Source organism: Mauremys reevesii, linkage group 3 (genome assembly GCF_016161935.1).
Source record: "Mauremys reevesii isolate NIE-2019 linkage group 3, ASM1616193v1, whole genome shotgun sequence".
Lineage (NCBI taxonomy): Eukaryota > Metazoa > Chordata > Testudines > Geoemydidae > Mauremys > Mauremys reevesii.
Window position 1 is genome coordinate 198505129 of NC_052625.1, and position 27688 is coordinate 198532816.

The following is a 27688-nucleotide window of genomic DNA, read 5'->3' on the forward strand; positions in this document are numbered from 1 at the left end:
AGAGTATCAGAGGGGTAGCCGTGTTAGTCTGGATCTGTAAAAGCAGCAAAGAGTTCTGTGGCACCTGATAGACTAACAGACGTATTGGAGCATGAGCTTTCGTGGGTAAATACCCACTTTGTACCCACTTTCAGGTACTGAAAGCGTTCATCAGGGTCTCTCACCATGCAGCTGTTGGGTAGGTTTGTTCTTTGGCCAAATTTACCCCACAGAGAATTTAAAAACAGTTTAGCCATTTGGCGTTTAGGGTTTGTCAGTTGGACCGTGGACAGCTTGATTGTTTGTTTGAACAGTGTGAATTGGGAGGCTTTGTTCCAGGTGGGACTTGAGTGGGCCCAACTGCTATAAAAAGGCAGTCAGCAGCGAACCAGCTGAGCGGCGAACAGCAGAGGCTAACAGAGGACGTTTGCCTGGGATCTGTCCGAGAGGAGGTCCGCTAAGTGCTGCATTGGGGGGCTGTCTTGGTGAGTATCTGAGTGTCTGTTGCAGGGGACAGTTTGTCAGTTGGACCGTGTGCTTCATTGTTTGATTGTTTGTTTGAACGGTGTGAATTGGGAGGGCTTTGTTCCAGGGGGGCCTTGAGTGGGCCTGACTGCTATAAAAAGGCAGTCAGCAGCGAAGCAGCTGAGTGGCGAACAGAGGGAGTTTGCCTGGGGAGAGCCCACTGAGGCTTTCATCTTGCGGGCTTCTGTGAGTTGCTGCAACAGCTGAGGAAGCTCTTAGAAGGAAGAAATTATGGAAGGTGAGCGTTCAGGTGTTGTAACCTGCACAGGTTGTGCCATGTTTGTCTTTCTTCCACAGGACAGAAGCGACTTTGTCTGTACAAAGTGCAAGCTGGTCTCCATATTGGAAGAGAAGGTTCGAGGTCTGGAGAAACAAGCATCGACCCTGCGTTTCATAAGAGAAAATGAAGATTTCCTGGACAGACGTCAGGATATGCTTCTACAGGCACAACATCCTGAAGAATCGGAGCAGGTTGGGCAGAGGGGAGAGAGGGACGGTGAAGAAATTTGGCAGCATGTGACCTCCAGAAGAAGAAAGAGGAGCATCCATGTACCAGCAATGGAGATGCAGATGAGCAACCGTTTTCATGTTCTTTCCACAGGTACTAATGTGGAGAGTGGACTAGATGATTGTGAGGTTATGAGTGTGGTATAATATTTCATTGAAAGGTGACAGGGCCAGAAAGAGTTAATCAACTCACAGACTGACCTGACCCATGGGTGAACGTTAAGGACTGGTTAGGAAGATATGTAAATTAATAGAGCTTTGAAATGCAAGTCTGCATTGTTAGCGGTAAAAGGGTAGATGTTTGCTCAGGGCTTGTGATGTAAGCAAACAAGTCTTGTCTATTGCTATAGTTTGAATTCAAAGATCAAAAAAGGAATATTAACATTTAGGAAGATACTTGAGTGAAATAGTATTATTGTCTATGAGTCTCTTTGAAGGTTGTGGTAACCTGTATCTGAACTGTTTAATGGATAAATTACCCTGTGCTAATTGCCAGGATGTTTGGGAGAAGGAGAGGTAAGCCTATCGTTTTCTCAGGCCGAAAGGCTGCTGGAAATGTATAAAAACCCTGGGACACGATCCTGCTTCATCCCAGATCTGCTTTGGGTTTCAAGAGGGGGAAACCTTAAGCCACAAGGACTGAGATCCCCAGTCACTGACTGGAGTCACCCTGAATACGGACATCGGACTATAACCTATGGACTATTTCTAAAAGGACTTTTGGCAACTACAAGCTCATCTCTGCTATGTATCTGAACCTCAAGAGTTGAATTCAAGTCTGTCTGTATCTTGATCTTTTAACCAGCACTCTCTCTCTTTTTTCTTTTAAAATAAATTTTAGCTTAGTTAATAAGAATTGGCTGTAGCGTGTATTTTGGGTAAGATCTAAGTTATAATTGGACCTGGGTGTGTGGCTGATCCTTTGGGATTGGAAGAACCTTTTCTTTTATATGATGAGATAAGATTTTCAGGAATCATCAGCATATCTGACAGGTGTGTCTGGATGGAGGCCTAAGACTGGGCACTTTAAGGGAACTGTGTGGTTTGGACTTCTGAGTAACCAGTAAGGTACTACAGAAGCTGTTTTGTGCTGGTTGGTAAATCTAAGTACTGGAATAACCACCAGCATTTGGGGTTTGTCTGCCTGGTTTGGTTTCCAGTTCACCCTGATTGAGTGACCTCAGCTGGCTCCCACGGGCAGCACCGTCACAATGATACATCTGAGAGAAGGGAGCAGAAGGAGACTCCACCAATTGGAAGGCACGAGATGCACTGTCCTAGGGATGGGGGTTCCACAACCACCGCTCCCAAGAGAAGGAGAAGGGTGGTGTTGGTGGTTGGGGACTCCCTCCTCAGGAGGACTGAGTCATCTATCTGCCACCCGACCGAGAAAACCGAGAGGTCTGCTGCTTGCCAGGGTCTAGGATTCACGATGTGACGGAGAGACTGCCGAGACTCATCAAGCCCTCAGATGCTACCCCTTCCTGCTTCTCCACGTGGGCACCAATGATACTGCCAAGAATGACCTTGAGCGGATCACTGCAGACTACGTGGCTCTAGGAAGAAGGATAAAGGAGTTTGAGGCGCAAGTGGTGTTCTCGTCTATCCTCCCTGTGCAGGGAAAAGGCCTGGGTAGGGATCGTCGAATTGTGGAAGTCAATGAATGGCTACGCAGGTGGTGTTGGAGAGAAGGCTTTGGAGTGCTAGGCAGAGACGGGCTCCACCTAACGAAGAGAGGGAAGAGCATCTTGCAAGCAGGATGGCTACCCTAGTGAGGAGGGCTTTAAACTAGGTTCACCGGGGGAAGGAGACCAAAGCCCCAAGGTAAGTGGGGAAATGGGATAATGGGAGGAAGCCCGAGCAGGAGAGTGCAAGAGGAGAAGACTCCTGTCTCAGACTGAGAAAGCAGGACAATCAGTGAGTTATCTTAAGTGCCTATATGCAAATGCAAGAAGCATGGGAAACAAGCAGGGAGAACTGGAAGTCCTGGCACAGTCAAGGAGCTATGATGTGATTGGAATAACAGAGACTTGATGGGATAACTCACATGACTGGAGTACTGTCACGGATGGATATAAACTGTTCAGGAAGGACAGGCAGGGCAGAAAAATTGGGGGAGTTGCATTGTATGCCAGAGAGCAGTATGACTGCTCAGAGCTCCGGTATGAAACTGCCATAAAACCAGAGAGGCAGTGACCATGAGATGGTCGAGGTCAGGATCCTGACACAAGGAAGAAAGGAGAGCGGCAGAATACAGACTCTGGACTTCAGAAAAGCAGACTTTGACTCCCTCAGGGAGCTGATGGGCAGGATCCCCTGGGAAAATAACATGAGGGGGAAAGGAGTCCAGGAGAGCTGGCTGTATTTTAAAGAATCCTTATTGAGGTTGCAAGAAAAAAAACATCCCGATGTGTAGGAAGAATAGTAAATATGGCATGCGACCAGCTTGGCTTAAAAGTGAAATCCTTGCTGATCTTAAAGGCAAAAAAAGAAGCTTACAAGAAGTGGAAAATTGGACAAATGGCCAGGGAGGAGTATAAAAATATTGCTCAGGCATGCAGGAGTGAAATCAAGAAGGCCAAATCACACTTGGAGTTGCAGCTAGCGAGAGATGTTAAAAGTAACAAGAAGGGTTTCTTCAGGTATGTTAGCAACAAGAAGAAAGTCAAGGAAAGTGTGGGCCCCTTACTGAATGAGGGAGGCAACCTAGTGACAGAGGATGTGGAAAAAGCTAATGTACTCAATGATTTTTTTGCCTCTGTCCTCACGAACAAGGTCAGCTCAGAGACTGCTGCACTGGGCAGCACAGTATGGGGAGAAGGTGACCAGCCCGCTGTGGAGAAAGAAGTGGTTTGGGACTATTTAGAAAAGCTGGATGAGCACAAATCCATGGGGACGGATGCGTTGCATCCGAGGGTGCTAAAGGAGTTGGCGGATGTGATTGCAGAGCCATTGGCCATTCTCTTCGAAAACTCCATGGCAATCGGGGGAGGTCCCAGATGAGTGGAAAAAGGCTACTGTAGTGCCCATCTTTAAAAAAGGGAAGGAGGAGGATCCGGGGAACTACAGGCCAGTCAGCCTCACCTCAGTCCCCGGAAAAATCATGGAGCAGGTCCTCAAGGAATCAATTCTGAACCACTTAAAGGAGGGGAAAGTGATCAGGAACAGTCAGCATGGATTCACCAAGGGCAAGTCATGCCTGACTAACCTAATTGCCTTCTATGAGGAGATAACTGGCTCTGTGGATGAGGGGAAAGCTGTGGACATGTTATTCCTTGACTTTAGCAAAGCTTTTGATACAGTCTCCCACAGTATTCTTGCCAGCAAGTTAAAGAAGTCTGAGCTGGATGAATGGACTATAAACTGGATAGAAAGCTGGCTAGATTGTCGGGCTCAACGGGTAGTGATCAATGGCTCCATGTCTAGTTGGCAGCCGGTTTCAAGCGAAGTGCCCATAGGGTCGGTCCTGGGGCTGGGTTTTTTCAATACCTTCATTAATGATCTGGAGGATGGTGTGGACTGCACCCTCAGCAAGTTTGCAGATGACAGTAAACTGGGAGGAGTGGTAGATACACTGGAGGATAGGAATAGGACACAGAGGGACCTAGACAAATTAGAGGACTGGGCCAAAAGAAACCTGATGAGGTTCAACAAGGACAAGTGCAGAGTCCTGCACTTAGGATGGAAGAATCCCATGCACTGTTACAGACTAGGGACCAAGTGGCTAGGCAGCAGTTCTGCAGAAAAGGGTCTAGGAGTTACAGTGGACGAGAAGCTGGATATGAGTCAACAGTGTGCCCTTGTTGCCAAGAAGGCTAACGACATTTTGGACTTTATAAGTAGGGTCTTTCCAGCCCTCCTTTCTTTTAGACCCCCTGAGGATATAGCAGCCACCAGTATTCTGAACAAAGCATCATATTTTCCCCAAATCTTCATCAGTTTTCTGAATGAAGCATCATACTTTTCCCAAACACAAGACTATGGGGAAGCTGTGACGAGCTTATGGTGTTGGGAGAATGGTTTGTCAGTCCTTGGTTTTTTATTCACAACCCCTAGAGTGCGTGCTCCGGGTTTGTGAATATGGGCATTTTCGCACACACAGTTTTCTCAGGGCTTGATGTGGTGGTGGCCGCTGAGGAACTGGAGTTGTGTTTGTGTGGTTGGTTCTCAAAGGCTTTGATAAAGGCATCATCGAGCTGTTGAGAGATTTTCAGAAAAGAAACAGTGTAAGCCCCCCACTGCTTGTTTTTAGATTTACACAACCCTGTGGTTCCTAACCCATTACACCCCATCATCAACCATCACTTCTTAATCATTAATTTACCTGAGTGATGTATTTTCCATTCACCTTGTCCTCCGGTGACTCCCCCGAGCTGCATTCGCCTTCCTCCTCTAGAGGAGCGGACAATGAGAGGTGGTCACACTCATTGGGGTGCCTCACGAGGGTTTGGGTTTTGGGTTCCAGCGTATCCATCAACAGCTGAGTCAAAGGGCCCTCGTCGCAACTCTCGCTGATGTAGCGCTTTTCCCACACAAGTCCAAAGGCCTTGGGGCTAAAACAAAGTCTGACATTCTCACGGGGGTGGTGAAGGAGTCCATGTCTCCATGATCTCCAGAGCACGCGTTCTGGGTAAAAGAGGGCCTCTTCTGCCTCGGTGCTGGGACTTACGGGGTGATGGTACTGCACTCTGACTGCAGAGGGCACTGGGAGGAGTTCTTAGAGGAGTCACAGGACCCACTCCTGGGGGGCCACCCCACCCTGGAACACTCCCGATTGGTCAAACCTGCTCTCAGGGCTGTCCTATGCAGCCAAAACCCATCGCGATTGGTAGAGGGCAGTGGGAGGAGTTCTTAGAGGGGTCACACGAACCACTTCTGGACGGGTCACCCTGGCCCGGAACACCCCCTGATTGGTCAAATCTCCTCTTGGGGCGGGCCTACGGGGGCGAAACCCATCCTGATTTGTAGAGGGCAGTGGAAGGAGTTCTTAGAGGGGTCACATGACACACTTTGCTTCCGGTCATGTGTCCGGTGAAAGGTGGTTGTGGCTTAAGGGGTCAAGGAGTGGGTTTTGAAGGGTCAAGGGGAGGGATTAGTGTTTTATTGACGGTAGGGCCCTTATACTACTACCAGACACCCTTGGAGGCCCTTGCCTTCCCAAGGGGTGGCTTTGTAAATTTAGCATCAGGTGTTCTTGAACAAGAGTCCTTGGACATTTGGGACTTCACTTTGGTTTGAAGCTTAGTGCAGGTTTTCTTGAGGCACATTAACATCTGTTTGAGAATTGTAACTTTGCTCCTTGAAGGGGATGATGTCCTAGCTCTAGAGGCCTTTGGTGACTTTGGGGGAGAATCGTCAGGACTCCCAGTTGTTTTCTCCCCAGCTTGCGAAAGCCCTGTTGTACTTGTAGCAATGGACACCATCTTTGGTTGCTTACTGGGAGCCGTTTTCCCCATTCCATCCTGTGTCTTTCTCCAGTCTGCTGGAAGGAGCCACACCACTGGCATCTTTTTGTGGTTGGATGATGCTGAGGAGTCTCCTGGAGTCCATCGCTGTGGAATTCCATGGGATCTTCCGGGCAAGTCAGCACCTGCAGAGCCAGTTGGTCTCTTCCGTCGAAGATTACTGCACTTCTTGCAGACTCTAATTGGCAGCTGATCCCTGAAAAGCTTCAAATTCACAGTTCCATCGAGCCCATGTGGATCCATGTCGTCTCGAAGACCATGCAGCTCAGCAGATGTCTCCTCCTGAGTTTTCTTACCGTTCATCTTTCCTGGATATGTCTTACGGCACTGCTGGCAGACTGAGACCTGGGCCACCAAGGGGCGTGAGCTGCTCAACATTTCCATCAGGTGCTTCAGCTGCAGGTCGTGTGCAGCCTGCCCAGCAATGAGAGAGTCAAGGGTGGATCTTGTTAGCTGCTCAGAGCCTGGGGCCTCTGGGGCAACCTGGTGGCTTTGGGTCCTGGGATGATCTGCCCTGCCCTCACCTGCCTGTGCCCCTGGCCCCAGACAAGAGCCTTCTCCCAAGAGAAACTTCCTCTCCATGTGCAGCTCCAGCTTCTCTTCAGTCCCTTTGGTGCCGCTCACACTGGTAAGGGGCTTTCTCAACTCGCTCCTATAGTGGTGGAGTGTGGCTGTGAGCGTCTTCTCTGCTATTGCCGTCTCTTTCACGAGGGGAGCATCTCTGTGCGACTCTCTCACCATCTTTGGGAACGCCTCCATTTGGATCTCTGAGCATTTCTGAGCAATGTGTTCCTGCAGCTTGACCACCACCGTGGGCACAAGCCTGGCCAGGATGGCATCAGGGGATGCCATGATCCTGTGGGCCCTTTGAGGCAGGGGTCCAGAGGGGCAGACACATGGCTCCTGGATCGCCTGTGCACGCTGAGGGCTGGTGTTGGATCTGAGGGGCTCAGGGACCTTTGCTGGAAATCCACATTTGGGCTGATCTGTGTCTAATATCAATTGCTGCTTGGTGTCCCGCTCACCCAGCAATGGCTCCCCCGGGATGGGGGTTTGTGGAGCTGGAGGCAGAAGAGCTGTGTGGGGTTTCTCGGGGGTGAGGGGTAAGCCCTGCTCATGCTGGAGTCTCTTTGTGTGCACGTGACAGTCCAGTTCCTCCAGGACTTCACAGCTTAGGAAAGGGACCCTGCTCATGTTGAACTTCCCCCTGGGGTCTCTGTCCGGTGGGCGCAGAGCAGGGACGTTAGGGATCGTCTTGGCAAGAGACTCTGTGTATGGGGTAGGAGCCCCCAGTTGACTCTGCAGATGCTTCTGGCGGATGTTGAAGTCTAAGCCACGGACTGACGTCTGGTCCAGACCCATGGTCTGCTCTCGCCGGTCTCGTCTGCTGTGGGCAGGAGGCCTGGTGAGAGGCTGGGCTTGGATGGGATGAGCGGATCCTTCCCAGCCCCCGACAGGCATGATCTCCCCCGTGTGGCAGAGGGGCTCTGACTGAATCATGGCGGCTTCTCTCAGGGAAAAGAAGCTGGGACTCCAGAGGGGAGAGGTGGTGGATTCCCTAGAGGAGTAGGAGAACTGGCTCGTGGCAGATGTCGACACACTCGGCCTGTGGGAGAGAGCAGACAGGGACAGATGGGACATGGCTCTGCTGAGCAAAGGCAGGGCTTGGGCGCAGCCTTCCAGCAGTAGTGCAGTGGGGCAGTGCCTAGGCATGCATTGCACACCACACCCCGACACAAGGACATCAGCTGGGTAATGAAGGACTGAGAGGGGGAGCTGGCACTCATTTTATCTAGAACGATAACCCCTTCGTCACACGCACATGTGCAGCACCTAGCACGATGGGGCCTTGAGCATGATCAGGGATCTACTGCTATTTGAATAGAAAGATTAGCTAACAACAATTGGTTTGGGGGAGGAAGATGTGAGCATGTGGGTGTAACCCTTGACAGAGGATGTTGTGAAGGCCAAGACTATAAACTATAAAAGGAATTAGATAAATTCATCAATGGCTATTAGCTAAGGTGGGCAGGGATGGTGTCCCTAGTCTCTGTTTGTCTGAAGCTGGGAATGGGCGACAGGGGATGGATCATTTGATGATTCCCTGTTCTGGCCATTCCCTCTGCTGCACTGGCATTGGCCAGTTTTGGAAGACAGGATACTGGGCTAGATGAACCTTTGTCTGACCCAGTCTGGCTGTTCTTATGTTCTTACATTCTAACCCACTGGAAAACTGTCCTGTTCTAATGGCTGATACCCTAGAGGCTAACAACTTACTATTGCTCCCAGTTAATGGAGTTTCTCCAGTGGTGGAGGTCTGTGCTATGGTCCTGAAAGTCCTGGCTGATGACTCGTGTTTAGGGTGTATCACGTGGTGTCCCACTCACTGCTTGTCTGGTGCCTACTCTGGGGATGGGATTAGCTCTCGGTGTCAATGCCCCTTCCAATTGTCGCATGTGGTCACTGTCACTCCCACAATGACCCAGACAGTTTTCCTGTTCACTGCCCCGCCGGTCCATGCCATGCCCTCGGGGGCTGGTAGGGAAACCTGGGCCCATGCTTCACACTGGGCTCCAGGCCAGGGACCCTCAACCCAGCAGTTCTGGGCTTTCCTTTCCCAGCCTGGACTGCTTCTTACTACTCCTGGTTCCCCTCCTTGCTCTGGGTGCACCAGCTCCAAACACTCCCCCCTTTTCCCAGGGAGGGGCTGCCCTTTCCCAGCCACAGCCCCTGTCTCTTGCCAGCTTCCTGGCTTTATAGGCCACGTCTGTTCCTGCCAGCTGAGCCTGCTTGGAATCAATTCCCTGCTCCTCAGCTCTTCCTGCAGCTGCACCCTGTGGAGTTCATGGGCCTGCCTGGCCACCTGAGCCCCTTCCAGTGCTGTGTGGGGTGGACACCCCCTCGCAGGGTGTCACTGGATTGCTTTTTCTTTCAAACACAGCACGGGCAGGTTCTAGACAGTCGCCTGCTGGCAGATATTGCCCTACAGAAGGATTTGATCCTACTCACAACCCCAACTTGTAGTCTCTGCATTTAATTTCTGATCATCCCTCACCTCACTTTCACTGGTATCTCACCTAGGAAGGTAAAGCCTCTTAGTGGCTTTTTCCCTGTTATTTTAGGATTCTGGAGTGTCTGGTTTTCCCTGCTCCCTCCTCTCTACATTCACTCGCCCCTCCCACCCAGACCCCAGTCTGGTGCCCCCTGGTCAGATGCCTTACGGTATCAGAACTTCATCCAGGTGTCTGGCCACGTACTGTAGATTCCTCTCAACCACCCTGAGGTGCTGAGCCAAGCGGAACTTCTTCGGGTGCACAGGGCAGCTGTGGAACAGAGAGAGCAGATAGCTGAGTGCAGGCCCTGCCCTCAGGCCCTCTTTTACCCAGAGTGGAGGCACCGAAAGGCTCCCTGTCCCATTCTCCACTGAGGCAGCCTCCTCCCCTGCAATACCCGAGCCTTGGATGTTCTGGTTTGGGGTTAGCTGGATTGTTAGGTGAGCCCTGTCTAGTGCTCAGGAGGTGAGAGTGTATCCTGCTGGCAGCGTGTGTGTCATGTCCCGCCCACAGAAGCCAATCAACATATAGGATAACAGCCTACTATAGCTGCCAACTAATACAGCTACCTCTTCAGCTCTAAGGGGTGTTTTATGCTGCAGAGCTGAAGGTCCAGGGTTCAAATCCTGCTGGGGGACTGGAGAAGGGGCCCTTACACAAGTGCTGCTGGATCCCTTTCACCCTACTCACTGTACCAGAAAGGCCAGCCTTCCTTCTGATCTGTCCACCTCACCTGCACGGGGCTGGTCTAGGAAAACATTTTCTCCCCCTCTTGGGAGGGGAGGATGGTCCAGTCCAGTCGACACAATCTACCCCCCACCACCACTGCCCCAGGTTAAATGAACTGTATGATGCGTGGGGGTGGATTAGAGATGGCAACTTCTGCTGGGTGGGAATGAATTGCATGAGTCTAAAGGAGAAGAGTTCCTTGCGTGGTACATAGGTGGGGGCAGGGGAGGGATTACTCGGGTGGGGATGAATTGCATGATGCTAAAGGAGAGGACTGACCCACTGCAGATTCATGGAGGGGGGCATTGCTTACCATGTCTCTAGGGATGCACCAGCCTCCTCCAGCTCTTCCTCACAGCACCCAAAAGCTGCCAGAAGTGAGACATAAAGGAGACATTGAGCTGCTTGGGCACCCTCTGCTTCCTAGCACCCTAGAGCCCCAGATTTCAGGGGCAGCCTGTGAACGGAGCCCCAGCCAGTGCCTCTGCACGACTCTGGGCACGACTGTGCCTTCGCAGGAAGAGGGGAGGCAGGTGGGGGAATAGACCCTATTTCTCTGCTTTGCATGGGGCCTGAGTCTGCCACCGCAGCTGTGGGGTCAGGGGCTGCTTACCTTTCGGTTTCTGCTTTTTCTTTCGGTGTGTCCTCTTCCTCCGAAGAGCCTGCCACACACAGAGAAAGCAGCAGGGTTAGAAGAGAACTCCTCAATAAACCTGGGAGAACAATGAGCCAGAGGTGATTGCCATGTGGGGCCAGGGGGAAGTTTTTCTTTGTGGAAGAGTATTGCACTATGAGGCCTCCTGGGTAGGCATTGTGCTTTCCTGTGATGCAGACAATGTAGGGCACACAGCACAACCCATAACAGGGGTCACTGGAACAATCCAGGGGTTGGAGAAACAGGGATTGCTGGTACCCGGAGCCTGCAGAGTTTATAAGCATTGAAGGAGAGAGCCTGCAAAGTTCTCTCTCCTGCAGAGATGACAAAACTCTGCAGGTTTTAGGATTGCAGGGTATGCAACTAACCCCAGATACCATGCACGGAATTCAGACCTTGGGGGAGAAATCCGACCTCTGGACAACAGTGTTTCCTAGATACATATTTAGGGAATGCATGCTATCGGGGTTTTATCTGCATGCATTTGGGATGGCCATGCTACTCCTGAGTGGTGAAGCCATGAATGGGTTATGCAAATGCACCCAAACAAGTGCTGATATAACCCCAATATCATCCTTAAACGGCAGCTCTTTTACACCAAACAACAACAACAGTTTGGCATGAGTTCAGCCCACTTGCCTGGGAGCTGCAAAGTTTCTTGAAGGTAAACCGCACTGCTTGCAGCTTAACTAGCCAGGTATTCCTTTCACAGGCTAGATCTTTCTCGCCTGGGCTCAGCCCCTGTCCCCCTCCCCCACAGTATAGTTCCATTATTTCTCCAGGTGTTTTCAGCAGTCTTCCCTTTGGGGCAGCGAGGTGGTGGAGAAGAGCCTAGATTAACTCCCTTCCAAGCCTTAAATAGGATTTGGCTATGACAGGAATCCTTTGTCTCCCAGTTTGACCCCTCACTCCCTCCTAGTGGAAAAATACCGCCAGTCCCAAATGATGTCCATCTGAGGGAACTGAGATTGTTTAGTCCGCAGAGGAGAAGAAGGGGGGGGGGGATTTGATAGCCGCTTTCAACTACCTGAAAGGGGGTTCCAAAGAGGATGAATATAGACTGTTCTCAGTGGTGGCAGATGACAGAACAAGGAGCAATGGTCTCAAGTTGAATGGGGGAGGTTTAGGTTGGATATTAGGAAAAAACTTTTTCACTAGGAGGGTGGTGAAGCACTGGAATGGGTTACCTAGGGAGGTGGTGGAATCTCCTTCCTTAGAGGTTTTTAAGGGCAGGCTTGACAAAGCCCTGGCTGGGATGATTTAGTTGGGAATTGGTCCTGCTTTGAGCAGGGGGTTGGACTAGATACCTCCTGAGGTCCCTTCCAACCCTGGCCTTCTATGATTCTATGAGGTGACATGATCACATGACGCTGCAGTGTCAAAGCAGCATCCCAGGAAACTTCTCAGGAAGGAGGAAGATTAGTATCTTCCAAGTCCTATTGTCCTTCCTAATGGCCCATCCAGGCTGATTGCCCACTGTTTGGGGGCATTCCCCCGGTGCAAGCACTTTTGTAATTGATACAGAGCCCATATTCCTTGCTTCAGATACAGAAATGATACATCCATACAGATAGGATAATCCCATTCAGTAAATCAGAACCTTTCCAATGATATCTCACATAACCCATCTTGCATAAAACATACCTTAGTTATGCCATATTCATAGAACAATATTTCTATGAAGAATATGGGGCGTAATGTCACAGGGGTGAAGAAGCATGTGGACAAGGGCGATCCAGTGGATATAGTGTATCTGAACTTTCAGAAAGCCTTTAACAAGTTCCCTCATCATAGGTTCTTAAGCAAAGTAAGTTGTCATGGGATAAGAGGGAAGGTCTTCACATGGACCAGTAACTGGTTTAAAGATAGGAAACCAAAGGTAGGAATAAATGGTGAGTTTATGAAGAGAGATAAATAGCAAGGTCCCCCATGGATCTGTACTGGGACCAGAGTTGTTCAACATATGCATAAATGATCTAGAAAAGGGGGGAAACAGTGAAGTGGCCAGATTTGCAGATGATATAAAACTAAAGATCGTGAAATCCAAATCTGAATAGGCCCTCCTTGTTCCCAGATGTATAACTCTGTGTTGGGCTGTGTGAAAATGCATTTTGTTTGAATGGGCCCCATTTGCCAAACCAACTCTCCGGAACTCTCTGTATGACTGCCCTGTCCTCATCGTTATTTACCATTCTGCCAATCTTTGTGTCATCAGTACATTTTTATCAGCAGCAATTTTGCATTTACTTCCAAGTCATTGAAAAAATGTTGAATAGCCTCAGACCTAGTACTGATCCCTGCAGAGCCCCATTAGAAAAACCCACATTCGAGGAGCCCTTTGACAATTACTTTTTAAGATCTGTCAGTTAGCCATTAGCCTGTTCTCAATCCCTTTAACCTGTGCTCCATTGATATTGTATAGTGCTGATTTTTAATCCAAATGTCCTGCGGTACTTGTGTGCATAAACAGGGGAATCTCAAGTTGGAGGAGAGAGGTTATTTTACCTCTGTATTTGGCGCTGGTGCAACCAGTGCTGGAATCCTGTGTCCAGTTCTGGTGTCTAACATTCAGGAAGGATGTTGATAAATTGCAGAGGGTTCAGAGAAGAGCCATAAGAATGATTAAAGGATTAGAAAACATGCCTTGTAGTGATAGACTTTAGGAGCTCAGTCAATGTCGCTTAAAGAGGTTAAGGGTGGTTTGAGGAAAAGTCTATAAATACCTACCCGGGGAAGAAACAATTACAAATGGGCTCTTCAATCTAGCAGAGAAAGGTCTAACATGGTCCAATGGCTGGAAGTTGAAACTAGACAAATTCAGACTGGAAAGAAGGCGTCCATTTTTAACAGTGAGAGGAATTAACCATTGGAACAATTGACCAAGGTCATGGTGGATTGATTCTCCATCACTGGCAATTCTTAAAATCAAGATTGGATATTTTAATAAAAGGTATGCAGTAGGCATTATTGTGTGGAAGTTCTTTGGCCTGCGTTAGACAGGAGGGTCAGACTAGAAGATCCCAATGGACCCATCTTGCCTTGGAATCTATGAAAAACACCACCTTACACAAGTCTAAGTTTGTCACATCTATGTTTGACATGGCCCATTTTCCATAAAACATTGTTAACCTGCTTTAAATATATTCCCGTCTTTTAATTCTTTATTGATTTATTCCCATATCAGTTTGATCCGAGCCTGCTGATTGAAAAATACTTATGTTTGGTTCCTGCATTCAGCTGGCATCAATCCAGCTTTTCTATCTCTCTACGAATCTCACTTACCTCAGATCTGGCGAGCCTCAGCACAGCATAAAAGACAACAAAGAGCAGATAGAGGAGGAGTGAACTCATTTCCCCGGGCTCAGGCACTAAGACACTCTCAACACAGGCACTCTCAAAGCAGCAACAAGTACCCAGGCTACACCTGAGGGCAGGTTGCTGCTCTGACATCAGGCAGGCGCTGATGTCATCTCTAGGTCACAATGGGGTTGCCCTCCTGCAATCTCCCTCTAGTCTGTGAGGTGTCAATGCTGTACTTAGATCAGGAGATGGGATGGGGCAACTGCCCAAGTGGGCTGAGCTCAGAATAAGGCAGGAGAGAGGGCATCAGGTTTCCCAGGAAAACCCTGGGTCTTTTCCGAGCTCTATGACTCTCAAGCCCTTAGGCAAGGGACATTTTTTCCCTACTTGTGGGAACTCCTAAAACCCTTGTGACTGAGGCAGAATCTCCCAGCCTGAAGTGAGAAGCAGCCCTGAAGTGATTCTCTAGTGCTACCAGTGCAGAAAAACGTTCATGGTATCACCAGCCCAAGCATTCCAACACCATGAGCTGGGCCCCACCAAAATCATGAGATTGGCTTCAAAATAATGAGATCTTCAAAAAACATTCATCTGGGGACCTCTTCATTTGCCTTCTGGTATCTGAGCCGCTAGGGTGCACTCAATTCATGTTCTCCAGCTTCTCTTTGCAACCATGAGGGCTTAAAATTGGCTAACAAATAAAATAAAATAAAATAAAGAGCAGAGATTCTCAGATAAATCACTTGACTCCAGCAGTGGGCACTTTAAGAAAAGCACCCTATATCATAAGATAATAAAGAGCCCTAACTCTTATCTAATATGTTCAATCAGTAGATCTCAAAGCACGTTACAAAGGAGGTCTGTAGCATTAGCCCCCTTTTCGAGATGGGAAATTGAGGCACAGAGAAGAGCAGTGACTTGCCTAAGGTCACCCAGGAAGACAATAGCAGAGCCAGGACTAGCACTTAAGTCTCCTGAGTTCCATCTAGTGCTCTATCCACTAGGCCACAATGCATTTGAAGTAAGGGGTCATAGTCAATACATTCCTGTAGCGGTTATTTTGGGCTCTTCCAATACCATTGTTATTGAAGTTACACATGTTGACCTGTGGTCTGTGCTGGTACAGGGGCATCCTTGTTAAAATGAATTTCTCACAGCAGGTTGCATCTGAGTTCTTGTTAGGCCTGAACACAAGTTAACTGGACCATGTCTCCGATGTCCCCATGGGAAAGTTTAAAAGCCACTGAAGGCCTTGCAGTGCACTGACATACTGGGATTTTCAGAAAGCCTTTGACAAGGTCCCTCAGCAAAGGCTCTTAAGCAAAGTAAGCTGTACTGGGATCAGAGGAAGGGTCCTCTCATGGATCAGTAACTGGCTGAACCATAGGAAACAAAGCGTAGGAATACTGCATGCAGATGTGGTCTCCCCATCTCAAAAACGATATCTTGGAATTGGAAAACGTTCAGAAAAGGGCAAAAAAAATGATTAGGGATGTGGAACAGCTTGCATAGGAGGAGAGATTAATAAGACTGGGACTTTTCATCTTAGAAAAGACAACTACAGGGGATATGATAGAGGTCTACAAAATCATGATTTGTGTGGAAAAAGTAAATAAGGAAGTGTTATTTACTCCTTCTCAGAACAGAAGAACTAGGGGTCACCAGATGAAATGAATAGGCAGCAGGTCGAAAAGAAACAAAAGGAAGTATTTCTTCACACAATGCACAGTCAACGCCTTGCCAAAGAATGTTGGGAAGGCCAAGACTATAAGAGGATTAAAAAAAGAACTAGATAATTTCATGAAAGATAGGTCCATCAATGGCTATTAGCCAAGATGGGCAGGGATGCCCCACCATGCTCTGAGGGTCTCTAGGTTCTGTTTACCAGAAATTGGAAATGGATGACAGGGGATGGATCACTTGATTCCCTGTTCTGGTCATTCCCTCTGAAACACCTGGCATTGGCCTCTGTCAGAAGACCGGATACTGGGCTAGATGGATCTTTGGTCTGACCCAGTGTGGCCATTCTTATGTTACTGCTGTTCAGCCTCCTTGATACCTGTGATGTCATAATCCTGCTCAGTTCTCCAGTCTTCCATGGAGTCTGGATGGAAAGACAGGGTAGATGTCACCTAGTGAGCAGGGCCTGTGAGAGCAACCGGTGTTCAGGCAGAGAGGGGCTCCTGGGAGAGCAGAGTCAGGGCTCCGTTAAAGAGCCAGAGACAAGGGCCTGGCCTGAGTGTAACCCACCAAACTTTGATTACACCCGTACCCATAATAATTCCATTGTATTGCAGGGACAGTGAGCAGGTTCAGTCTGTTCTGACAGTGGAACTCCCACCTGTGGAGACCACCACAAATATGCAAATTGGGACAGTTGGGGATGCCAGTAGCCTGAGTTGCTCTGATGTGGAGGAAAGACACCACAGTGTAGTAAAGCTGCTCAGACTAAACAAAAAAAATCCTTCTGTTGATAAGATGACAATTTGTGGGTTAACTAAGACGCCTCGTAAATCGAAACATGCTCTTATCATTACAGCAATACAGCACATACCAGTCAAAGAAAAACAACAGTATCTAACATACAGATTTCTTCAGTACTGAAAGGTACACGGGCCACTAATCCTATGCATTGAAAGCATGTGCTGCTTATTTGGCATTTATGTCCTCACACCCTCATGAGCTGACCAAGCAGCAAGCACTCTGTTCTTTGAATAGGCTGGGATCTTTCTCCTGGCAGTTATCTGCTTGCTGCAGGTAGCCAAAGCAGGCCTGCGAACATCAGCCCTCGGGGAAGAGATCTTCAGCGCCCTTCCAATATGGCTGTCTCTCTCTGGGGCTGGCTGAACTGGCGGAACTGGAGGTTCAAATCAAGTCTCTGGAGTACATCCACAGCAGGGATCGGTCATCAGTGCTATGTTTAGATGGAGTTGAGGCATCAGCCTTTTATAATCTCTTGCCAAAAGATTAGGCACATTGTTCATTTTTACAGTTCTTGGTAATAGCAGCACATTAGATACAAAAATTACCATTAGCAATAACAACAAATTCATTGCAAGTGTCCATTTACAATCATTTTTGCTATGCCACACCTTTGGCTCAATACCATTGGGGTTTGAGGAACCCCAACTGACCAAACCCAAAGATCTGTCCTTGATTCCCCCTTTCTCCCCACACCTCCCCTAGGGAGGCCAGGGGCCTGGAAAGCTTGTGGCTTTGGGCGGGAGCTGGGAGGGTTTGTTCAGCTTCCCCCAGCGGAGGGAAATAACTGGCCAGAGCCGGCTTCGTGCCAGGGGTGCCAGGAACCCTGGGACCACGAGGGAGAGCCCTGGCATTTCGAGCACTAGCCGGTGGTCGGAGCAGTAAGGAACAACCAATGAATGGAGCCACGAGCTCTGTCGGTGGCCCTGTCTCTCTCTGTGGATGTGCCCCGTCAGCCCAACAGAGCCTGGTCAGAACAGGGGGCCTCGGGCCCTCCCACCCTCCCTTCCATGGGGCTGTGTCCAGGCAAGCTCTGCTGAGAGCGCAGGACGGCTTGGGGCTGGGGGGGGGGGTTGGGGAGGGTCCTCCTACCATCCTGCTTCTCCAGGAGAAGCTGTGCTGCATCGCCATGGCCACCCAGATGAACAGGACCAGAAGGACGCAGGTGTATATCACCCAGGAGCTGTCCCAGCAGGCACAGAACCAGCTCTGCAGGATCCCCACTCCAGCGTCAAACATGCTGGGAAGGACGGTCTGGACGCGCACTGGGGATGGAGATGCTACACTCCCTGCTGCTGCTGTGGCTGGATCTCTCCTGAGGGGCTGTTTGGTCCAGTGATGCATCATAAAGGGCCAGGACCAGGCAGGTCCTGACATCACAAAAGGACTGCAGGCATCAGAGGTGGGCAAGACCCTGGCTCCCTGCAGTCCCTCCCCAGCACCCCATGAAGATACTTAGAGACTGTGACTGAGTCACCCCGTAACCTTCTCTTAATTAAGCAAAAGAGATTGAGCTCCTGAGTCTCTCACTAGGCGGCAGGGTTTCTAACCTTTGAATCAGTCTTGAGGCTTTTTTCTGACTTCTCTTTCATTGATAACATCCTTCTGGAAGGGCATTCACCAGCATAAGCCCTTGGAGAATGGCATTAAATTGGAGTAACACCACAGTGAATCAGGCAGGCGCTGTGAGGCTCTGGATGGGACTGGTCCCCAGACCGGGTGTCTCTCTGTCAACATCCACCGGCCAATGTCAGAAGACGAGATACTGAGCTAGATGGACCTTTGGTCTAACCCAATATGGCCGTTCTTATGTGCCACCATCTTTCACCCTGGCACTGTTCAATTTAGAGACAGGGAGAGGAGAATTTTCAGAAGAAAATCTGATTAAGCAATTCTCTGCTCAGTATGACTAAGGATATCTCCATTTACTGTACACATTCACACAACATTGCCCATGCTTGCATTTTATCAGGAGATTGGTGACATTTGATGCAAAGCCTCAGCTGCTAGAGTAACGTGATTATATGAGACTCTCAGCTTCCGTGACAACAATAAGTAAGTTTCTGGCATTCATGGTTGTTCAGAAAAGAAAAAATTGTGACCCAAGTGCATCCTAAAGATTGAAAACCCAGAAGGTGAATAAACAGAATTCAAATTTATTTTTTTTATTCATGGTTTTGGAACCAATCTCTCGATTTTTATGGGACCTGACTCAAGATTTTTGCACTCTGGAGGGTCATAATACTGAAATTATATAGTACAAACTGTTATGTTTGCAACACATTTGTGACCTCTTGATTTGATTTAAAGTACATGTTAGGGATGTTAAGTATCAGAGGGGTAGCCATGTTAGTCTGGTTCTGTAAAAGCAGCAAAGAATCCTGTGGCACCTTATAGACTAACAGACGTTTTGCAGCATGAGCTTTCGTGGGTATTCACTTGCATCCGACGAAGTGGGTATTCACCCATGAAAGCTCATGCTGCAAAACGTCTGTTAGTCTATAAGGTGCCACAGGATTCTTTGCTGCTTTAGGGATGTTGTCTTACACAATCATGTTTTCAGCTGCAGTTGCTACGGTTTCAAGCTCAGAGTGAAATTGCCTCTGGTGCTTTTCTCAAATTCGGAGGCTCTAGGAACAAAGGAAGTCCAAGGATAATGACTACAGACACAATCACAAATACAAAGTCTTATCTGTACTAAATTGTTTATTAAAACAATAAGTAAAGTTACAATTACCCATGCATATAGAAATCCTATACAAACCCATGCAAGAATTATAACTGTATTCATGCTCACATTCTCAATGATATTCTAGCATCCAATGACCCGCTCAATAGACGATCATCACTAGAGGATTGGGACCTGCTGGGGTTTCCTGTGATGTCTTCCCACTATTACCCAACCATGAAACCTTCTTTTATATTGTTATTCTGACCACAGCTAACACCGTATGCATAAAGGTGTCAACCTTCTTTCCTTATCCATATTTTCATACCCTATGAAGTATTGGAGTGTCCTGTTTTTCATAGGTTGTTCGTAGCTCTTTTTAGTCTTATTAAAATATACATATGACATATATTGTGCAGTTAAGACAGATATCCAAAGATGTCACAATCAGGTGTCTTGTAGTCTTGGACAATGCATTGCTGTCTATTGCAATCCATTTTTTCATAACATCAACTATTGGCATATCTTATGCTGTAACCTTGTGACCTAATATGGCTAAGCTAAAATCTTACTGGTATCAGCTTGCAGGCTTTGCATTTCAGCCATGCTTTACTTATATACCTACTATACACTCATCAATCCCAAATACTTATCCTACTATTTTATAATCCTACAGCCTAGATCTATTTAGCATACATTAATTGTATATGAAATATCATATAAACTGACCATAATATCAGACAGTACAATGATAAATGGATGATAAATGAATTAACTGTCTACAAAAGGAAGATGCAGGAACCCAAGAATCCCTCCTCTTCCATATCCTTTTATGGAAAATAATAGAAAAGTATACTCTTTCTATAGGTTTTTAAGTATCCTATAGTAGAATTAGAAAATGTTACCTCTAAATTTTATAAATTTTAAGGAACCTATAGGAAGGTATTTTTTTTATTAAATGCTATAGGTGTTTAGAATAGTTTCTATAGCACACTGTGACATTTTTATAGAAATATATTTTTATAATCTCTGTCAAATTCTATAGCTTTGTTTTCCCTCCACAAATGCCATGTTGGACAATAATAGAATAACTGGTTCATAGAGAAATTGTCTTTCTATCCTTGAACTATGAGGGTTTATAGATGTTATTTTATTATTCTTTCTATGTGACAATTTACCTATAGACATCTCACCATTTTCTAAATCCTACTGAGAAATTTGCCTTGAGCAATTTTTTTTCAATGATTTCCCAAGTTTGTAATGATTTAAAAATCTCATTTGATTATAAATGTATCTCAATTTAATTGGAACTCCCGTTGTTCTTACACTATGAGATTGTTTACCAATTTAATCTCTCTATAGAAAATACTGAATGGTATTCCTCTGTAACATCGTTTCATTAGTCTCTGCTCTCATTATGCAGTCCGGACTTTCTCATAAGAAGACTTTTCCATGTCTTTCCCATGCCAGTAACCAGTCAGTGGGTACTATGTAGTAACATCTTAATTTCATCATTTCATTGCTACTCCAGTTAATCAGATGTCAAATTATGATAGACTTGACATGCAATCTTGTTCTAGGATGATGATATCAGACCTTAAGACCTAGTGTACCACATCTAAAACTGAGGAGTGCTTTGTGTACTGTTTTGCAATATTTTAATCTGTGTACTTATAATGGATTCCTATAATGATACTAAAAAACAACTTGGTCATTCCCTACTGCAGCCAAGAACTATTGTTCTTGGACATACGTTAAATTATGTCACTACTGCATTGGATGGAGATAGTGTTTCTTGCTATGTGAGTCATACATAGCAGGGAAGTTGCAGAACATATCTGTCTATCCATATATCTGTAGTGACACAGAAGATTTCAAACTGTTCAAAACATCTCTAAATATGAGGGTAGATTCTAAAGACAACTGAATTTTAAAGACATTTGGTCTGACAAATCAGATTGTAGTAGCTAACGACAGAACTACATCTCAAGTCTGCTTGACTCAAGTATGCTTTAAAGGTGGGATATCTTTCTCTAGAGAGATTTTATGCTTGATCTTAGTCAAAAGATCATTTAAAGAACCACGTGAATCTTTTAAAAAGAACAAAAATAATGTGTACAGACTATCTATCTTAGGTGTTGTGACAAAGTTCCTCCTCTGCCTTGGTGGGTTCTGTGCTTTCTGGCGGATTTGCTCACCTCAGAGTTCATGGCAGTCCTCGGTTTGGCTCCTTTTGTTAGTGGCACAAACCTGCCATTTACTTGGCTAACCTCATCACTGGCCATCATGGGGAAAAGAAGGAGAACAATCCTCACAATCTCTGCTGGCCCACCTAGTGGGCTGGGGAATAGGCCAGGGACCTTCCCCTCTGGTGGGACCCACAGTCCAGGTCACCTCCTCTTGTCTTCAATAGGGAGTTGAGGCAGATGGAGGGAACCCAGGTCCGCCCTCTACTCCGGATACCAGCCCAGAGCCCTGTGGTCTGCAGTTGTCTCCAGTGTCTCTTGTAACAGCTGCGTGACAGCTACAACTCCTTGGGCTACTTCCCCATGGCCTCCTTCCCAACACCTTCTTTATCCTTACCACAGGATCTTTCCTCCTGATGTCTGGTAATGCTTGTACTTCGCAGTCCTCCAGCAGTATGCCTACTCACTCTCGCCTTCTTGCACCTCTTGCTCTCAGCTCCTCACATGCACCTCCCTAACTGAACTGAGGTCCTTTTTAAAACCAGGTGCCCTGATTAGTCTGCCTGTCCTATTTGATTCTGGTAGCTTCTTAATTGACTCCAGGTGTCCTAATTAGCCTGCCTTAATTGGTTCCAGCAACTTCCTGATCACTCTCTTGTAGACATCTGGCCTGACCCTGTTACAGTATTTATATGGCTCCCATTGCCATATATCTGAATGCCTCCCAATCTTTAGTGTGTTTATTTATGCAAGAGATGTAAACAATCCCCCCAAATAGAAACCATGGATACAATGTTGTTATCTGAAATAAGTTCTGCAAAACATTTTTGTACTAAAATATGCTCTTTTTCTACATTGTATCTAATTTAGGAACCTCAGAGTTATGAACACCAGAGTTACAAAATGACCAGTCAACCACATACCTCATTTGGAACCAGAAGTACTCAATCAGGCAGTAGCAGAGACAGCCCTCCCTCACCCCCACAAAAAAGGCAACTTCTGTACTGTGATAGACATAAACTACAACAAAAAAAGGGAATGCATCATTTTTCTTCTGCACAGTAAAGTTTCAAAGCTATATTAAGTCAAGGTTGAGTTGTAAACTTTTGAAAGTGGACCCAAAACATTTTTTTCAGTTACAAATATTTCAGTTGCAAACAACCTCCATTCCCGAAATGTTTGTAACTTTGAGGTCCTCTGTACAGTATAAAAAAAAGATTGTATTTACAACAAAGATGTGTAGTACTTATTACATGGGCTGGCTTCTAGGATATCCTACTGAGATAATTTTAAGATAAACTTCACACACTATAGTAATGTTGAACGGTTAAAAGTTCACAAAAATGATCAATTTATTCCTAAAGATGCTAAATTGCTCTTCAGTACCCCTGCCAGATGCTGTGTGCACTGTGGTGGTACTGACAGTTCTGAATGGCGCTAATTGGTCACCTTCCTGGGCAGCAACAAAATGTACCAGAAGCAGTCATAGTGGAAAGGAGAGTGTGAGTGTGTGTGTGTGTGTGTGTGTGTGTGTGTGTGTGTGTGTGTGTGTGTGTGTGTGTGTGTTCTAGCAAGCTAGCTAGAACAGAGAAAGGAGTTAACATAAAACTGTTTTATATCTGTAATAAACATAGCTATCCTTAGGGATGATATTTTCCTGGAATATCTGTGATTAGATCTGCACCTCATTATCCTACAGCTGTCAGTTAGGTTGTTCTTGTCAGAATTTTAACTGGTGTCTGTGGGTATCAAATGTGCAATTGCTGTAGATTGTCTAACATATTCTCCATAATATCACTCAACAATATGTTTCTGTGAAGGTCAGGGATGATTGCATCATTCCAGTTAGAGATAATTATCAGCAAATCATTTTAACTTGGGGGGAAGAAGGCAGGGTAATAACTGAAAAGGAAAACAGTCTCTATCAATAGGAATTTTTTTGATTCTTTTTAAATTTTATTTTCAAAAGTATTAGCTTTATTATTTAAAGGGTGATGGGGCTGAGTCCCCCAGATTACTAAGCATTCTTTGACAGGATTACTGGCCTGGTGGATAGAGAGGAAGTAGTAGATGTGATATATCTTGATTTTTAGTCACATTTTCAACACAGTCCCACATGACTTTCTGTGACCGTGTGTACCAGAGCCTCTGAGGGCCCTGCTGGAGACCTCAAAGCCCTGCCACACTCTGCCCCAGAAAAGGGCAGTTGAGAGGACTGTCTCCAAGCTGCCTAGAGTGGCTGTGTGGGACACAGCCAATCAGAAAGGGGCTGGAGGGAGAAGCCAATAAGGGCCCAGCAGCCTAGCATAAGAGGAGAGTGAGATCAGTTTCTTTCTGGAACTTGGGGAGCATGGAGAGTGTATGGCTGGCTGAGGGAGCTACAAGACCTCTGACAGAGCAGTCCTGGCAGAAGCTGCGGGGGGGAGTGAGAAGAAGCTCTGGGCTGATTGCTGGGCTCATCTGAGGGCCTTCTCCTAATGAAAGGCAAAGAAGGTTTAGGGCTGCAGAGAAGTGGCCCAGGGAATTAGAGCAACAGTGCAGCTTAGATAAAGGGACATGGCAGATGGCTACTATCTACAGAGTTCCTGGGCTGGGTGTAAGACCCTTTTACTCCTCCATTAGCCACTGGGTAAAGTGGCCTGAATGTTGAGACACCCTAAAAGGGAACTGAATACTTTAGTGGCCCAGCATGAGAGCTGGGACCTGAAACATCCAGAGAGGATGTGGACATTGCCTCCATGGGGAAACCCTACAGTAGGGCACAATACCAGGGCTAAGACCTTTGAGAGACTATGGGACTAATTAAGGACCTCAGCCCAAGGAGAGCTACAGGGAGAGAAAGTGCAGGCCTGCATGTACTTGACCAGGGGGCACTCGCAAGAGGTGACTGCACCCCCTGTGCAGGGAGACTTTGGCAAACCAGTGAAGTGCCTAAAACCACTATGGCTTGTTGTTAAAAAGCAACCTAGTCAGCAAGCTGTAAATTGGTCATTCAGCAATCTCAGCTTGACCAAGGCAGGAGGGGAGGGGGTTTTGGGTGCCACGGAAAGGGCAGCTTGACCCCGCATCCTTCCTGATAAGAATTGTGTTGAAGTTGCTGATACATGCATTTTAAAAGAGCAGGAATGTCTATTGGGGTCTCAGAGCTGCAGACTCTGGAAAACCCACACCTTGTTAATCAATAATCAGAAGGAACCTCTTGCTTGAAACTGCTTACTTAACAAGATTTCTTTAAGGGACATGTCATTCTATTACTAATGTATAAATAAGGGGAAGAAAGCTTGAGATAGTTGGACTTGTTTGGGGACTCTTTTGGACTCTCCCTCTAGATACATCTTGCAGTCCCCACTGGCAGATGGAAGATTTGGCCACCGGAAGCCTGCCACTGTGTCACTCGAGAGCCACACTCAGCGTTGGTAATTATCGAGGGTTGGGGGTGTTTTACTAATCTTGTTGCAGACGTGTGTAAGTGCTTGAGACTAGTAAAGTTTAGCTTTAAGTGAAAGCACTCTTGTGTTGTCCTGTTTGTGCCAGCCATCTATCGGCCGGACGGCCGTGTCTCCCCTGATTTATTTCCTGACACCTGCTCGCACAGAGTAAAGTTACCAAGAGCTTTGGGTTGAAAGAAGCCGGGTAACACCCGCTACACTTTCTCATAAGAAATCTAGGGAAATGTGATCTTGATGAACTCATTGAACTGCTTGAAACACCATACTCAAAGAGTAGTTATCAATGGGTCACTGTCAGACTGGGAGAGTACATTTAGTGATGTCTTGTAAGGCTTAGTCCTGGGTCTGGTATTATTCAATACCTTTATTAATAACTTGGATAACTGAGTGGAGAGTGTGCTTATAACATTTGTAGATGACACCAAGCTAGGATGGGTTGCTAGCACTTTGGAGGACAGGACAGCATGAGAATTAAAATTGGAGAATTGGTCTGGATTCAGCAAAATGAAATTCAGTAAAGATAAGTGCAAAGTATTTTACTTAGAAAGGGTCGGGGGCAGGCAGAGCAGTTCTCAGCTCTGTGGCTGCTCTGTGGCCAGGAATCCTTAAACAGAGGAGAGTGGGTGAGTTCACTGGAGCCAATTGGCTCATTCTTCACTCCATGAATTGGCAATTGGTGGCATGGGGAGGTGGATCTCTGCTCCACTCTCCTCTGCTCTGGAATGATCCTTATGCTTGGGGCAGAGGAAAGGGACAAGGCAGTGTGCCAGAAGGCCTGGCCCACCTCCAGCCAGGATTCCAGGGGGTGGCTATTTGCCTGTCAGCCCAATAAATAGTGAGACTGCACTCGCTTTATTGGCTAACTGCCTGCCTCCTGCTGGCAATGGCTGAGAATCCCAATAGACTTCTTGTTGATTCTTAAGCATGTCAGCTGCCTTTGATATCATTGATCACAAAGTGTTACATACACAGTTCTTACCCCTGAATGGGTAGGACAGAGTAATTCTTGAGCACTTAATTTCTTTTTCACTGGAAGGACATAGAGAGGGCTGTTGCCTTGATAATTCTTTCATATGAGGTACCACATGGTTCAGCCTTGCAAACCATCCTTGTCCTATTCAAAGTATATATGATACACTGAAGGAAATAAGGAAGTATGGGCTCTGATGTCTCCAATATGCAGATGACTCTTGGCTGTTTCTCCAAATAAGAATCAAAATAAATAAATGCAATAAAAGAAAGAAGAATCATAATTTTAAAAATCTGCAATAGAAAAGACGAGTTGCATTTTTCCTGGCCAAAAAATAATCAGTGAAGTGTATACACAAACTCTGTGTTAGAGCCTCTACCTACTGATTATTTGTAATTTAAGATTATTTAGAGGCATGATGACAAATTGAAGCTGCAGAGCATACCATGTGCTGAAAAATCTTCTTAATGCAAAACCAAGAAAACTGCAATCCCATCAGCAAGCTAAACATAATGATGCCATTGGCAGTGAAATTGAACTCTTCAAGCATAAGAAGACAATTTTATTTAAAATCAACCTACCAAAATAATTATCTTTAAGAATTTAAACATGGATGTGACTAGTGCCCTTGAAGTTTTCTACTGTTATGCACTACACATTTCTAAAGTCAGGAAGCCACAATAAATTGTAGAGAAACTTTTGAAAGTGGCCTGCATTAAAATAGTTTAACTAATGTGTGATGTGCACACTAATGGCTTAAAACCTGAAAAGTATGTTTGTTGTTTTGTAATGAGACTGCTAAATAGATAATTGATTAAATGTCTGGGAACTGTGAGGACACGGGGAGATTCCTATTTCACACCTCAAAACCTCCATATTTTGTATTCCCTTTAAAGGAACAACCACAAAAGAGTCATTGCTGCTGTTTGGTTTTTTTTTTTTGTTTGTTTGTTTTTTTTAAACATTGGCAATGATAAACTTAAACAAGACTGGAGAGAGACAGTTGTAAAATTAACTGCATCTGCTGTTTCTGGCTTGGTTGTAAATTTGTTATACCTGAATGTAATGTCAAATGATAACATTTTTCAGTATCAGAGGGGTAGCCGTGTTAGTCTGGATCTGTAAAAGCAGCAAAGAGTCCTATGGCACCTTATAGACTAACAGAAGTTTTGGAGCATGAGCTTTTGTGGGTGAATACCCACTTCGTCGGATGCAACATTTTTCAGTAACACCCCGGGAAGGTGAAACAGATGTGATATCACAGAATCAAAAATGAAGTAATTCTGATGGCTGCACTATCATCTTGAGGTATATTTCAGTGGAAATTCTTAAAGGAAAGATGATGATAAGGCTTAATGCCTCCTTAAAAACGTGGGTGTCAACATAAAAGTAGGACTAAGTATTTAGATACTGAACTGCAGGATTCGTCACAGTACCTCCAAGTTAAGGAATCATTTTCCCTCATATTTGTAAAATGGGAATGATACTTCTCTCCTTTGTAAAGTGCTTTGAGATATCTATTGCTGAAGAGTGCAGTGTAAGAATTAGGTAGAGTATTAATAATTATTGTTATAATGAGAAAACTGGAAGAAAAAACATTTGCATTATCAGCAGTAAGAAAAGACAGCTATTATCAGGGGAGGCTCTAGTAATCCGGCCGCCCCAAGCAGGGCGGCATGCCGCAGGGGGCGCGCTGCCGGGTGCCGGTCCCACGGCTCCAG

General features: G+C 46.4%; 1 protein-coding gene across 1 annotated transcript in view; it reads right to left on the reverse strand.

Moving 5' to 3' along the window:
• The window catches only part of LOC120401193, a 36797-nt gene extending 18800 nt beyond the window's left edge, over nt 1-17997 (reverse strand). Inside the window, exons 1-6 of the mRNA XM_039530847.1 lie at nt 17787-17997; nt 10872-10920; nt 10572-10626; nt 6990-8082; nt 6773-6890; nt 5336-5403 (exon numbers count right to left, since the gene is read on the reverse strand). Of these exons, the coding sequence (XP_039386781.1) occupies nt 5336-5403; nt 6773-6890; nt 6990-8082; nt 10572-10626; nt 10872-10920; nt 17787-17933 (1530 nt within the window). The 5' untranslated portion in view covers nt 17934-17997. The remainder of the gene's footprint in view (nt 1-5335; nt 5404-6772; nt 6891-6989; nt 8083-10571; nt 10627-10871; nt 10921-17786) is intronic.
• Nucleotides 17998-27688: the final 9691 nt, after the last annotated feature.